Source organism: Podarcis pityusensis, assembly GCF_964106645.2.
Source record: "Podarcis pityusensis genome assembly, chromosome: 14".
Lineage (NCBI taxonomy): Eukaryota > Metazoa > Chordata > Lepidosauria > Squamata > Lacertidae > Podarcis > Podarcis pityusensis.
In genome coordinates this window covers 39,680,833-39,696,368 of record NC_138039.1, presented here as the reverse complement: position 1 = coordinate 39,696,368, position 15,536 = coordinate 39,680,833, and the positions used below count along the sequence as shown (strand labels likewise).

At 40.4% G+C, this 15,536-nt stretch overlaps 1 protein-coding gene across 2 annotated transcripts in view; it reads left to right on the top strand.

The window, feature by feature from the left end:
* TRPM7 (transient receptor potential cation channel subfamily M member 7) overlaps positions 1 to 15,536 on the top strand; it is a 73,602-nt gene that overhangs the window by 43,498 nt on the left and 14,568 nt on the right. The window contains exons 15-26 of one of the 2 annotated variants that reach the window (XM_080980219.1): positions 724 to 858; positions 1,452 to 1,732; positions 2,333 to 2,561; positions 3,697 to 3,852; positions 3,945 to 4,088; positions 4,196 to 4,324; positions 5,002 to 5,286; positions 7,202 to 7,376; positions 8,163 to 8,289; positions 9,511 to 9,695; positions 12,036 to 12,168; positions 13,090 to 13,793. In XM_080980219.1, the coding sequence (XP_080836345.1) occupies positions 724 to 858; positions 1,452 to 1,732; positions 2,333 to 2,561; positions 3,697 to 3,852; positions 3,945 to 4,088; positions 4,196 to 4,324; positions 5,002 to 5,286; positions 7,202 to 7,376; positions 8,163 to 8,289; positions 9,511 to 9,695; positions 12,036 to 12,168; positions 13,090 to 13,793 (2,683 nt within the window). Of the gene's footprint in view, positions 1 to 723; positions 859 to 1,451; positions 1,733 to 2,332; positions 2,562 to 3,696; positions 3,853 to 3,944; positions 4,089 to 4,195; positions 4,325 to 5,001; positions 5,287 to 7,201; positions 7,377 to 8,162; positions 8,290 to 9,510; positions 9,696 to 12,035; positions 12,169 to 13,089; positions 14,181 to 15,536 lie in introns of both variants that reach the window. The other variant, XM_080980218.1, reaches the window with a different exon arrangement.

Genomic DNA, 15,536 nt, shown 5'->3' with positions numbered 1-15,536 from the left:
GGTCAAGAGGCAGAGATGAGTCACACTTGTTAAGAGTCACAGGTTTCTTCTCCTGCTGCAACAAGCTCCCCGCCCCCCCATGACTCCTAGAACCAGGAGAGACATGAAATGGGAGGAACCCTGGAGAGGAGGAGACATAGACGGCAGGGACCTTTAGTCTTGGTAACTGATTTCATGGAATAAGACCTACAGGGAATGAGCTGCTCTGCTCCTTAGGCCTGTCACTCAGCCAAGTCTGTGGAGATAATGTTTTTTTCCTAATAAAGAATTAGCTATGACTTTGAACTGTGCAATTTACTGGTCTGCTTTATCTGTGACAGTATCAATAGTAATATACTGGACATGATCCAGCTGCACTTAAGTGCTTCGATTTTTGCTGGATTGTGCCCAAAGCATTTTGGATTATTATCTCAACAAATATTGAAAGAATATTGCAGGGTGGGCCACTATCATTCCAACATTGTAGATGGGGATTGAGTCTGAGAGACCTTGAACTGCCCTAGAGGCTTCTAGGAAGCTTGTAATCAACATGAGAGTCGAACTGAGACTCTGCACAGCTTATATTCTCACCACTATGCAAAAATAAACTACTTTGTCTTGGCTATATACAAATATTTATGGTTTTGTCCTTCAGATAATGAGTTACTGTGTATCTCAATGATTTCACATAATTCAGGCACTGTGCTACATTATAATAATGTTTTTCTGTTTCCCCACCACCAGCGGTCTGGACGAAATGCTTCAGGCAGCACCCCTCAATTGCGTAAAAGCCACGAACCTTTTGGTAACAGGGTGGATAAGAAAGAGAAAATGCGGCATAATCACTTCATCAAAACTGCCCAGCCTTACAAACCAAAGGTATGAGGCACACAGCTGCCCTTGAAGGAGATGAAGTTGGAACAGGGCTCTTGTTTTCGTGATGTGATCTTGGCATGTACGGAGGTGTATATAAATAGTGCATTGTACTGTACTTTTTGTAACAGCCTTTAAAGCACACATGCCATAATTGAAATTGGAGTTGCAGAAGTGATACAGATAATCACTATAATTGTAGCAATTCCTTTTCTGACACATGCAAATGAGCTGAGAAATTTCGAAAGCTAAATGAAAGTTCCTTATCTCTGATTTTGTGGCCGTGGAACCTTGCTTGTATTTTCCCCTTTTGCTTCGGAGATGTTCACATGGCATTTCTTTGTAGCAAGGTTCTATCACAGGCTAACATTATCTTATTTGTGGGTGGAGCTGCTAATTTTGATACTTTATGATATATTTACTTCGGTTATTTTGGTGCCTTTCTTTGAATGATTCTTACCTGAAATAATATCTTTCTGGTGAATTTTTAACAAATATCTGATGTCTGAGTACCACATTTCACTGTTGTATTTTCTCTTTAAACTTTATAATTCTAGCTGCCCTTGTAAAACCTTTAAATTACTACCTTTTTTTTAAAGGCCGATAACACTTCCGAAGAAGGAAAAAAGAAGCAAACCAAAGATGACATAGTAGATATTGATGATCCAGAAACAAGACGCTTTCCTTACCCTCTGAATGAGTTGTTACTGTGGGCAGTACTAATGAAGAGGCAAAAAATGGCTCTTTTTTTCTGGCAACATGGTGAAGAATCCATGGCGAAAGCCTTAGTGGCCTGCAAGCTATATCGTTCAATGGCCTATGAATCAAAACAAAGTGACCTTGTTGACGATACCTCGGAAGAACTGAAACAGTATTCAAAGTAAACATTCCATTTTGTTAAAATCCTTAAGACAAATTTCAGCTTCTTGTTTCCTAGTAGTTGCTAGAAGCTAATGCTGAAGATGCAGAAAATGGAGAATGTCAGGTTGGGCTTTTGTAGATGATGGAGTTTAACCACAGTGCCATATGCATTTTTTTCTGTTCATTTCCCATAGCTATTATCCACGCGCCCTTTTTGTCTGTTCTGGCTGGTTAATTACAATCTCGTACTAGCTTTTCTAAAATTGCAAATCCTTTTTAAAAGCCTGAATTATTTTTGTTCTGGTTAGATGTCACTTCCTGAAATCCAGCAACAGATAACTGGTCCAGGGAAATCATGGGTATAGATGCAGAAGAATGCATCAGGTACGCCTTTTAACTCACTCAGAGTAACAGGGAAGTGCTGAGATGAAACCAATTTTCTTTTCGGCCATACAGAGTTGTATCCACGGGTGTCTCTCTTACAGCAGTACTAAGCAGGTGCTTCCATTCAGTTCAGGAAGTTCAGTGTTTGAAGTCTATTATGGGTGAAAGAATTGGCATATTTAATATGTTTGTGCATCTTTAACATTGTATGTCTTGTGATTTTTGCCCCCCACAGTGAGTTTGGGCAGCTGGCAGTTGAGCTATTAGAACAGTCATTCCGACAAGATGAAACTATGGCTATGAAGTTGCTAACTTACGAGCTAAAAAACTGGAGTAATGCCACCTGCCTTAAGCTAGCAGTGTCTTCACGGCTTCGCCCTTTCGTAGCTCATACTTGTACACAAATGTTGTTGTCTGATATGTGGATGGGAAGGCTGAACATGAGGAAGAATTCATGGTACAAGGTAACTAGTCTATAGATAATACCTTCCTTGGAATCCATTTTTGCTGTTATTTTAGTAATGCTTAAGTGAAAGGGATATGTTGAAAGCATAGTCATGCAAAGTTTTCTTCACTGTAATCTATGTAGGCTAAGCAAAACAGCTCTTTAACATAATCAAAGTGAGAGGTGATACTGGAATGAACAATAACTTTTTTTTGATGCTTTATTATCTTTTTTAAAAAAGGTACAGAAATGTAGAAGGCAGAAACCAGGCAAGTAGCCCTTAACCAGAGGTGGATACTTAGATCATCATGAGAACTAATCTACTACTAAAAATGTAGTGGTGAAACATTAACAGACTGAAACCCCCTTGTAAAATTGAAATGTCATTATGCTTTCTACGGGTAGTAAAGTAAAATTTGATGTAGAAACTTCATATTTATATTTTAGTAGCTGAAGCTGAGCAAGTGAGAAGGCTTAACAGAATTCAGACAAATCAGCAGGATGTGAGTGGGTGTAGGTTTTCAGAATGGCATATGTCAAGTAAGCCATATAGTCTGGATTAACAATAAGAGGTGTGTTTCTCTTTGTATACTGCACTGAAAATTTGCCCCACTACGTTAGAATATAATAAGAAAATTATTATGTAAAAGTACAGTGTTGATACAGACCATCCTCAAGCATCATTTTAAAGTATGATGTGCTGTTGTCTGTCTTGTGTTCCAATTTGTCATCTCTAACTTGCTTTGCTAGTCAACTAAGAGTAACACTCATTTTATGAAGGTGGGTGGGTGGGTGTGCTTCAGAATCTATGATTCTTCAACGGCATTAGGGAGATATGCCTTCTAATACTGATAAAAGCATTAGGATGAGGGGTAGAAATCTATTTGAGCACATTTTGTCTAACAACTTTTTAGAAATTGCAGATATTTTTCCCTCAAGAATATTATGGAATGTTCTATGTGTATCTGTAGTAGTTAAAAAAAATTAAAACCTAATCATTCTTCTACATCTTTTACTTGCTACCTGACAGATTTTGCTGAAATGTGGGAGAGAGGGGAAGAGGGGACTTCTGTGTGCTGGATAGTTCTGATTTTTTTTTTATTAGAATAACGGGAAGTATTTTGTCTTAATAACTTGATGTTCACATCTTACAGGTAATATTGAGCATCTTACTTCCCCCTACCATACTAATGCTAGAATACAAAACCAAGGCAGAAATGTCCCATATTCCACAGTCTCAAGATGCACATCAAATGACTATGGAAGACAGTGAGAACAACTTTCAAAACATAGCAGAAGAGATACCAATGGTAATTCTACACGCAAACACTAACACATTTTTAGCAACGAAGACTAACTTTACTCTCATACATGATTTTAAAATGTGTTATTTTAATGTTAGGAAGTGTTTAAAGAAGTAAGGGTCTTGGACAGTACAGAAGGAAAGCATGACATGGAGGCAACAGTAAAACCCAAGAGGCTTCCCATTACGCGAAAGTTTTATGCCTTCTATCATGCACCAATAGTGAAATTCTGGTTTAACACGGTGAGTTTTTTGTTTCTATGTTTTGTTTTGGAAAAAGAATTTTTTTTTTTTTTTTTGAAAAAAACTACTTTTCTTAATATTTATTTTCAACATTTTACTTTTTATAGTTGGCCTACTTAGGATTTCTGATGCTTTATACATTTGTGATTCTTGTGAAAATGGAAGAGCTGCCCTCAATTCAAGAATGGATTGTCATTGCATATATTTTCACGTTGGCTGTTGAGAAGATTCGTGAGGTATATTTGCATTTGTAACGTGCTCTTTAATGCAGAAGAGGATTTAAATATACTTTCAAGAGTCAGCATAAGTACGCTGTGCAAAACTTGTTGCCTTCCAGATGTACTTGGCCTACAACTCCCAGGATCCCTAGCTAGCAGGACCAGTGGTCAGGGATGATGGGAATTGTAGTCTCAAAACATCTGGAGGGCTGAGGTTGAGGAAGCCTGTGGTAGGGTATTGATGCAGTACTCGTTTTCTGCAAGTCATATGTTGTAAATTGGGGGCTTGCCACAGAAGCATGCTCCTTCCTCTTCCATTTTGTTGGATTCAAATTCCTTTCTCCGTTTATTAGCTTTTAGCATGATGAATGCAAGCCAGAGTCCCTCATTACTGTAGTTCAGGCATAGGCAAACTCTGGCCTGCCAGATGTTTGGGACTACAATTCCCATCATCCCTGACCACTGGGTCCTGTTAGCTAGGAATGATGGGAATTGTAGTCCCAAACATCTGTCAGGCCGGAGTTTGCCTATGCCTGCTGTAGTTCATGGAACCACTTCCCACCATGGCTTCAGTCTTTGATTTACATTAAACTTGTTTTGTATCGATGTATGTACATAACTGCTACCTGCCTTTTAATGCCTTTTGATGTAAGACGAAATGAACTGTGCCCAATTTCTCATTATTTTTACAACAGATCTTTATGTCAGAGGCGGGCAAGATCAGTCAAAAGACTAAAGTGTGGTTTAATGATTACTTCAATGTCAGTGATACTGTAGCCATTATCACATTCTTCATTGGTTTTGGACTAAGATTTGGAGCACAGGGAAACTTCAGTGAAGATACTTACAATTCAAATTACGTTTTCGTTGCTGGAAGGCTAACTTACTGCCTGAATATAATCTTTTGGTATGTGAGATTACTGGATTTTTTGGCTGTAAACCAACATGCTGGACCTTACGTCATGATGATTGGGAAAATGGTAAGCTTTTTTCCTACCAAAATTAAAAGTGTGTTGTGTGGGATGATGATGATGATGACGATTATTATTAATATTCCACCTGATACTCAGAGGTCTCAGGGTGGCTCACAGAATAAAATAAAAATATAAAACCACAAAATACATAATCAGAATAAAAACAACCCAATAAACCCCCTCTCCCCCAAAAACCCGTATTTTAAAAGGGCATAGGATGTCAACCAGTTAAACCAAAGGCCTGGATAAAAATGAACATTTTTGCCTGGCACCTAAAGGTATATAATGAAGGTGCCAGGCGAACTTCCCTGGGGAGAGCATTCCATAGACGGGGAGCCACTGCAGAGAAGGTCCTGTTCTCATGTTGCCACCCTCCAGACCTCTTGAGGAGGAGGCACATGAAGAAGGGCCTCAGAAGATGACGTCAGGGTCCAGGTAGGTTCATATGAGAAGAGGTGGTCCTTGAGCTATATTTTAAATATATTTTATTTCCAAACATTCCAGAAGTGTTGTATTTTACAGTCATTTGAAACAGGTATTCCACCAATAAAGATGGACAGCTGTGTAAGGCAGTTTGCTGTATGTGTAGAAGGAGGGACAGGTGGAGAAAAACAAGAAGCCACAATGTTGGCATGTGGAGTATTTCGCACCATATGATCAATTTGAAATATTGTAGCAGGAAGTTCCACAAGTTCCCCAGTACTCCACTACTGTAGGCACTCAGACATTTACACAAAAAGTCTCTTTAAGTTTATTCAGAGCTTAGCAGTTGAACACTGAAGTCACAGATACATACTGCTGTTTCAAAGACTGGCTGTCCTTAGGTGCTTGCAAAAGGGGGGAAATTAGCTGTGCCTCAGAGAAGAGCAGGGATCTTGCAGATGCATGCATCCGATTGGCTCAGATTGAAATGCATGCATCTGATTGGGGTGGGATGCTCCTCACAGTCTTGCCCTAATTCTTATGGAAGTTACAATGCATTTCTGAGGAACTCAGAAGGGAAATGGAAGTTCATAGTGGCCACTTGCCCTCCCTAAGCCACTCTTCCTGGAAATATTATTACATTACATTACATTACATTACATTACATTACATTACATTACATTACAGTTACCCCTTGGGATGGGTGGAATGTAGAGATGATTGTGATTGGCTGTGCTGATGAATACTGGAGGTTCCCGACCCCTATGGTTGTAATTCATGGGCAGTCTTTTAATTTTATCCTGATTCTAATTTTTAAGCTGTATTTTAATCAGTTGTTTGATAGTGCTTTAATGTTTTTGATATTTGATGTTAGCCACCCTGAGCCTGTTATTGGCATGGGAGGGCAGGGTATAAATAAAAATTTACTTAAGGTAAAGGTAAAGGTACCCCTGCCCGTACGGGCCAGTCTTGACAGACTCTAGGGTTGTGCGCTCATCTCACTCTATAGGCCGGGAGCCAGCGCTGTCTGCAGACACTTCCGGGTCACGTGGCCAGTGTGACGAAGCTGCTCTGGCAAGCCGGCACCAGCGCAGCACACGGAAGCGCCGTTTACCTTCCCGCTAGTAAGCGGTCCCTATTTATCTACTTGCACCCGGGGGTGCTTTCAAACTGCTAGGTTGGCAGGTGCTGGGACCGAGCAACGGGAGCGCACCCCGCCGTGGGGATTCGAACCGCCGACCTGACGATCAGCAAGTCCTAGGCGCTGAGGTTTTACCCACAGCGCCACCCGCGTCCCAAAAAAAAAAAAAATTACTTACTTACTGTCCAAAGATGATTGACCAGTGGAGATGGACAAAAACAAGTCTAGAGTGCTTCTAAATGTGAGGCAGTGTTGAATATAAATGTAAACAACAAAGAAGGGGTTGGGCTGTAGTTTGGAGGGTTTAAGTGAGGGGTCTCCACTGTTTTAACTGTCTCTTAACTCTGTTTTAAACAGGTGGCCAACATGTTTTACATTGTAGTGATTATGGCACTTGTGCTGCTCAGTTTTGGAGTCCCCAGGAAGGCAATACTTTATCCTAATGAAAAGCCATCCTGGGTTTTAGCAAGAGATATTGTCTTTCGGCCCTATTGGATGATCTTTGGTGAAGTTTATGCCTATGAAATTGATGGTAAGATATTTTTATTCCTTCTATTTTTTAGCAGGCGAGGGGCACTTTTTCTTGTGTCTGAAGAGCACAGAAGTGGGAGGGCTAATCTAGAATCTATATTTAATTCATAATGATTTTATTGCTTTATTGATAATTTGTTTTTTAAAAAAAAATTCTGGAGTTTAGCTGTGCTTTATCTAGATTGTTGTATTTTATACCCCACAGAGTGTGATGAAGTGTTTCGTAAACCTTTCTAAATAAATAAAAACAAAGGGATTATTTATGTATATTCTAATGTATGTAATATTAAGGTATTATTTTAAATCGGGGGGGGGGGGGACCTAAAAAAAAAACCATGTTTACACAAATCTCTCTTGATTTTTAAATTTTTAGTTTTTCATCTACAGTGATACATGTATTTGTTCAGAATATGAAAACAAAACTATTTTGGTAAACATGATTATATTATGGAAAAGTGGGATATACATTCAATAAATATGGAGGGATTTTATTTTATTGAAAAGCTTTATTTGTTTTTCATTTTGAAGGGCATGAACTGAAAGACTGATTTTAATAAACTTTCCAGTTGCTGAGGTTGGAAGTTTGGGTATTTAATGCCCACAGACCTGTTTTATTCATAAATTTTCTGTTTAGGGCTAAGCTGTGCAGCGGCTTCTGCTACTTGTGTGTTGAAAAAGTATAGGTGATAGTATTTTGTTGATGCACTATAAAGAGCTTTGCTTCTAAGTAACAAGTAAACTACTAAATCTTGTCAAAAAATTCTTTTTCTTTCCTTAATCTGCAAAGTATGTGCAAATGATTCCCAAACAATCATACCATGTGTTACTGGAGCATGGCTGACACCCTTCCTTCAGGCCGTCTACCTTTTCGTGCAGTACATTATTATGGTCAATCTTCTCATCGCCTTTTTCAAGTATGTTTTTCACATTTTAAGTTGATATTAAATCAGTGCTTTAAAAAGTAGTTTGGTGATTACACGGCCGTGGGGTATTCCTGCATGCATCTTCGTCACCAGAGGACCAAATGGGCTCTGTAGCTAGGAATACCTTTTACCAGCTTTGTCTAGTTTGCCAGCTATGGCCATTCCTGTACAGCGATAACTGACTACCGTAGTACATGCATTGGTAACCTCAAGGTTGGATTACAGCAATATGCTCTTTGTGGTTTGGAAGCTCCAGCTGGTGCAAAATATGGAGGTCAAATGGCTGATGACCAACAACATGTGACACCATCGTTAAAACATACGCACCAGCTGCCCATCTATGACCAAGCCTTGTTGAAGATCCTTGTATTAATTTACAAAGCCATGAACAAATTTGGTCTACGGTACCTTAGGGATGCAGGTGGTGCTGTGGGTAAAACCACAGAACCTAGGACTTGCCGATCAGAAGGTCGGTGGTTCGAATCCCTGTGACGGGGTGAGATCCCGTTGCTCGATCCCTGCTTCTGCCAACCTAGCAGTTTGAAAGCACATCAAAGTGCAAGTAGATAAATAGGTACCGCTCCGGCGGGAAGGTAAATGGTGTTTGCGTGTGCTGCTCTGGTTCGCCAGAAGCGGCTTAGTCATGCTGGCCACATGACCCGGAAGCTGTATGGCGGCTCCCTTGGCCTTTAAAGCGAGATGAGCGCCTCAACTCCAGAGTCTGCCTCGACTGGACCTAATGGTCAGGGGTTCCTTTACCTTTACCTTAGGAACAGTAGCTGAGATCATTTGCCAGAGTGTCAGAAGAATATGTAATGTTCTGCCAGCAGAAATTTAGCAGATGCCTCTTTTTTGAACCTTTAAATGCCTGCTGAAAAAAATTTCTTTGCTGAAAGTCTTATGCAGGAAATTAAGAAAACATACTCCCTAATAGTTAGTTGATGGTCTCTGATTTTTTAAGAATCCATGTTTTTATTAAATATATATATATATTATTGTAAACTGCTTTGATTATTTTATGACATAGTGGTATATTTTTAAATAAATAAATGTGATAGAAGTTAAGCTGTTTGTTTGTTTGTTTGTTTGTTTGTTTTGTTTGTACTCTCTTTTAATATTTGTACAGAGCAGAATGTAAGATCATTGCTGCTAGCTTCTAAGATGATCAAACTAAAATGTTTGCCTTCTTTATTCTCTTCTCTTTTTGTTTAGCAATGTATATTTACAGGTGAAAGCAATTTCCAACATTGTATGGAAATACCAGCGTTATCATTTTGTTATGGCATATCACGAGAAGCCTATCCTGCCCCCTCCTCTTATTATTCTTAGTCATATGGCTTCCCTATTCTGCTGTGTATGCAAGCAGAGAAAGAAAGACAAAACTTCTGATGGGCCAAGTAAGAACAAACAAAAATATGCAACGTTGGGTTGTTCTTTGCATTATGTGAAATCCAGGGATTGATAGGAGCCTGGTTTATGTGTAGGGCTTATGCAAAATCCCACCCCTCAGTTCACTATCCCATTAGTGGATGGCAAAGTGGGAGTGGAGGCTCAACAATTTGGGTGTGTGGACAGAACATTTTGCCTTGTTTTCAGGATTGGGGCGAACAGGATGCTTAAGAGAACTTAGGGTGACATCACATTTTTTTATCTCTGCCCAACCACTGCTACAAAAATGCTTTCATTATACAGTGGTACGTCGGGTTACAGACGCTTCAGGTTACATACACTTCAGGTTACAGACTCCGGTAACCCAGAAATAGTGCTTCAGGTTAAGAACTTTGCTTCAGGATGAGAACAGAAATTGTGCTCTGGCGGCGCGGCGGCAGCAGCAGGAGGCCCCATTAGCTAAAGTGGTGCTTCAGGTTAAGAACAGTTTCAGGTTAAGAACGAACCTTCAGAACGAATTAAGTACTTAACCCAAGGTACCACTGTAAGTGGAATTCTTAAAAAGCTGAACAAGGACTTGCTCTTACCATCACTGCGGACCTCTTTGATAGTTGTGAAGGACCTTGCACATCCATGTCAATCGCCTGACAATACCAAAACAAAACCAGCTGCCCCTACAGAGGAAGATCTTTTGCATTTCAACTTTCAGTTCAAGCCAGCATTGCGAAGGGACACTTGCACTTATGGCAAGACCTTCTTCTGGGTTTGCTGTAAGTGCAGATCCCAGCACTGCAAGTTCCTGATGGGCAACTCTGTAGCGCAGCAGATTTCCGCAGAGTTGCTGACAGCACCAGTCTGCTTCTTAGCACCAACATCAAAGCTCCCTTGCCAAGAACTATCAGGAACAATTTAAAGATTCCCCATTGTTTCCTGGTAGCTGCTTTCCCACTTGTCACACACCTGATATCACATCGGGACTTGGGCCAGACCACCTGTGGCCAGACGATTAAGAGCTTCTTTTGTGAGCAAGTAATAGATATGTGGGGAAGGGGGTTTGGAAGTGGTACCTTGGTTTCCAAACTAAATCTGTTCTGGAATTCCATTCTAAAACCAAAGCGTTCTAAAACCAAGGCACACTTTCCCATAGAAAGTAATGCAAAATGGATTAATCCGTTCCAGACTTTTAAAAAGAACCCCTAAAACAGCAATTTAACATGAATTTTATTATCTAACAAGACCATTTCTGGGTTAGGGTTAGGGTAAGGATTAGAATTAGGGTTAGGGTCAGTGTTGTTTTATGTTTTCTTGTGATTTTGATTCATTTGCAGTTGATTTGCTTTTTTCAGTTTGTTGTGTTGCTGCTTTTTCATGAGATTTTCAAGTTCGTTGGCTGCTCAGCTGGACAGGTGAGGGCTCCGTCACACTTTTCCATTGAGTGGTGCATGGCTGCGTTCACCTCGAATAGAGAAGTTTAAAGGAGCATCGCATGGCAATGCGGAGACAGCCATCCCAGGAGCCACCAGCCACGAACCCCTCAATGGAAAGTGTGACAGAGCCTGCACCTCCCCAGCTGAGCTCCTGCTCCTGTGCAAGCAGGAATGGGGGCGGGGATCTCTCAGCTGGGAAATGGAGGCTTCGCGCTCCCCAGCTGAGCTGCCCCAATTCAGCTCCTACGCCCATGCAAGCAGGAGCGGGGACACTCAGAACGGAAGTGTGGCCCTGAAAAAGGAAGTGTAACACTCAAAACGGAACAGTTTGGATTCTGAAAAAAGTTCACAAACCGGAACACCTACTTCCGGGTTTGCGGCGTTCGATTTCCAAGTTGTTCGTTAACTAAGCTGTTCAAAAACCGAGGTACCACTGTACTTTAAAAGTATATGAATAGATGTGTTAGTAACCCAACAAACAACCATTTTTGGAGGTGCATTATATTCTAGTGTACCTAATTTGGGGAAATGGAAAAAACCCCAGATACAGTGGTACCTCGGGTTACAGACACCTCGGGTTACGGACACTTCAGGTTACAGACTCCGCTAACCTGGAAGTAGTACCTCAGGTTGAGAACTTTACCTCAGGATGAGAACAGAAATTGCAGCGCAGCGGCAGCGGGAGGCCCCATTAGCTAAAGTGGTACCTCAGGTTAAGAACAGTTTCAGGTTAAGAACAGACCTCCAGAACGAATTATGTTCTTAACCAGAGGTACCACTGTATACTTACTTCCAACACTCATGATGTGAGGTCCTTGGCTAAGGGAATACTCATTTCCTTGGTTTTTCACTGTTTTTACTTCTTTTCTGCAGCGGTTCATTAGCAAGCTTATGAAATGGATTGTTTCTTTCATTCTCTAGAACTGTTTCTAACAGAAGAAGATCAAAAGAAGCTTCATGATTTTGAAGAGTTGTGTGTTGAGATGTATTTCAATGAAAAAGATGATAAATTCCATTCTGGAAGTGAAGAGAGAATTAGAGTTACTTCTGAACGGTATGAAATAATAAGGAATGACCGTTTCAACCTTGTTCTTTTCAGTTTTTAAAGGAATGATTGGAACAGCTAATTGAATAGCACATTTTCAGTTACTTTTAAATCAAACTCTGGTTTACATTTATCATAGCAGATGTTGACCAACTGTACAGCAGCCAGTTTTAACATGTGGACTTTTGATTGGCAGGGTCCATTATAAAAGTATCTAATTCCAGAGCAGTAGCCATTTTAGTCTGTTTGCATCAAAAGCAACACAGAGGCCACATTTGAACACAAGCTTTCATGGACTAGAGCATACATCATCAGCACATGAAGCATTATGCTCATTTAGCAGATCTCTGTTGCACACTTACAGTAATCTCCCTGGTCTGGTTCACAGGTCGCTCTAAGCCAAACCATGGGTTGGTATAGAATGCATGAGCTCAGGGAGAGGAAATCGCTTCGCTCTTCCCTGGTCATTCTGCTGCTGAGCCAACCCATAGTCTGGCTTAGTGTATTGTCTGGACGTGGGCTTGTTGTTTAACTATTCTGGGCAAACTACTGGACAAACCTTGCTGATTATACAAATTGTCTTCAAGATTGATTCAGTGATCTGATCATACCTGATGCAGGGACACAACACAATTTCTTGGTGGGAGTTGATGTGTAAGACCAGAGCAGAAGACCAGACCAGTAAGGCAGAAACACAGTATAGAACCTTCTGTATGGGTGGGTTGTTACCAAAGAATCATAGAATTGCAGAGTTGGAAGAGACCTTGAGGGTCATCTAATCCAACCCCCTGTTTTATGCTAACAGACCCGTAATTATTTCACATGGCATACTTGTGATCTTCGTGTGTTTTGAGAATTCCTTGCGTTCAGTGAAAAGTCTGATTCTCCTTTTTCTCTCTCCCAATGGTATCTTTTCCCTTCCCCTTCCAGTGTTGAGCAAATGTGCATCCAAATCAAGGAGGTTAGTGACAGAGTCAACTATATCAAGCGTTCATTGCACTCTCTCGATACACAGATTGGCCACTTGCAAGACCTCTCTGCTCTTACGGTGGATACTTTGAAAACATTAACTGCCCAGAAGGCTTCAGAAGCTAGCAAGGTTCATAATGAAATTACACGAGAACTGAGTATCTCAAAGCATTTGGCACAAAACCCCATTGATGACGGTCCTTTAAGATCTTCCATGTGGAGAAAGCACAGCATTGGCAATGTCTTTGGTTCTTCTTTTCCTCAAGGAGGCCTTGAGAGTAATAATGCTTTACTGTGCAACATTTCTATGCAAGATGAAAGAGATTCTGGACATAAGATGACTGGGGCCCCCAAGAGGGATGAATTCAACTTTCCAGAGGCAGGTTCCTCGGGCAGTGCCTTAATTCCAAGAGCTCTATCCCCCCCAGAACTCCGTCAAAGAATACAGGGTACAGACTCATCAAAATGCATTCAAAAGAATAAAAAGACAGGCACTTCGCTAAACAGCATGCCACATCTAACATCTTCGACAGCAAAATTTTTCGTTAGCACTCCTTCTCAGCCCAGCTGTAAAAGCCAGTTAGAAAGTACCACAAAGGACGACCAGGTTATAGTCCTTAAGGCTGCTGATGGAGAGAACGCTGTTGAATTTGGTGCATTTGTGGGTAAGTATAACACACCAAAACCTGTACTTCCAAAAGTTGCTATTGGTTGCTGTGTTAGCTTTGCTACCACCTCCCAACCTTGTACTGAACCTGGAGGATGTGTTAATCATGGATTTATTTATGATGAAAGTTATGCTAGTGCTGAGAGCTACACAGACAAATGGAATCCTCAGTCCTCTTTGAAGCTGAAGAAGAATGACGCCAAAAATAAATTACAGTTGGCATCTGCTGATGAGGTCAGAAGTGACCCCAGTAATGATCTGAATGGGACACTGGATACTGAAGAACCTGCTGGAAGCATTCCAGAAACAGCACAAAAGGGTCATGATTTAAGTTCCAACAGCACTGTACGTCTTCAGAAACTATGGATCAAATCTAAATCTCAAGGTTTGATTTATCAAAAATTGTATGGGAACTTTAGCGGAATTTGGTTGCAGGTGGTGCACTTTGCTTTTAACCTCTTCACTTCCGCAAACTATCAAAATGTTTCTTTACTTTGTAAATCAGCACTTAACCATTTTGGTGTAGATTCTGTTGTTTATTCAAGTGGTGTTTTAACTGGAAACAAATTTGCAAAACGGTGGCAGATTTTCTGTTTGTCAAAAAAATGGGAGGAGAGGTGTGCTCACAAAATACTTTTGAGTTCAGTTTATTCTAGACCAGGCATGCACAACCTGTGACCCTTCAGATGTTTCTGGACTACAACTCCCATCAGCCCCAGCCAACATAGCCACTGATCAGGGATGATGGGAGGTGTAGTCCAACAACATCTGGAGGCCTGCAGGTTGTGCACCCTTGATCTAGACCATTTCTAAGGTAAGAGTTTTTTTGCCTCAGTGGCTCAAAGTGAGCATGAATGTTTTTTTATCTTGCAACATGATTTGTTATGATAACTTTTTAAAGATTACATTTAATTTAAACTTGTCAATGTTACCAGAAAATTCATTTCAGACTACTCCAAAAGTGCCTTTAGGCTTGTAAAGCCAATTTAATTTGGTAGATTGTGTTCATGCCATCCTGCTTTATTTCTGGGACCCCTGATGTTTGTGCAGTGGAAGCCTTTAAATAGGACCTTAAGCATGTAGACTCCTGATATGCCCCATTACAATAAGCGTGTAAGCCTCTATTCAAATATGAATAGAGGCTTCAGGAAGATCTGAGGATGGGATATGCATGTGATTAAAATCTTTTACTACAAGTTTGAGTAACATCTGCCTGAGGCCCAGATCTATTCTGAATGGACTTTACTTGTAATATTTTTATCTAACTTTTGCTAGTGCTTTTAAGCTACCAGTACTTTTTTTTCTTTAAGCAAATATGTGTAAAGTCATGATATGTTGATTCCCCATTCACGTGTTTTGAAAATGGCTGTAATAATTGTAAACGTATGCTTTTAATTAAAAAAATGGGAGTGGGGAGAAGTTAGATACAAAGGCTCAAGATCAGGCTGTTTATTTTTACTTCACTAACCACACAGCTGAATAATGGCACTTTTTTTTTTTTTTTACTGTGGCAAAAGGTTTGGTGCCGGGGTGCCTTCTCATTTATAATATAATCTTCATCCTTAATGTTCAGTCCTGTAGAATTTTGGAGACAGAGGAGTGATAGCCCTGTGAAGACATTCAGCATATATGTGCAGTGGATGATCTCTGTGATCCCCAAGCTCCTACCTGCCACTCACTCACTCATTGGTTTCATCTTTGCATAACATTTTATATGTGAAATGACAATGTGCATGAACCT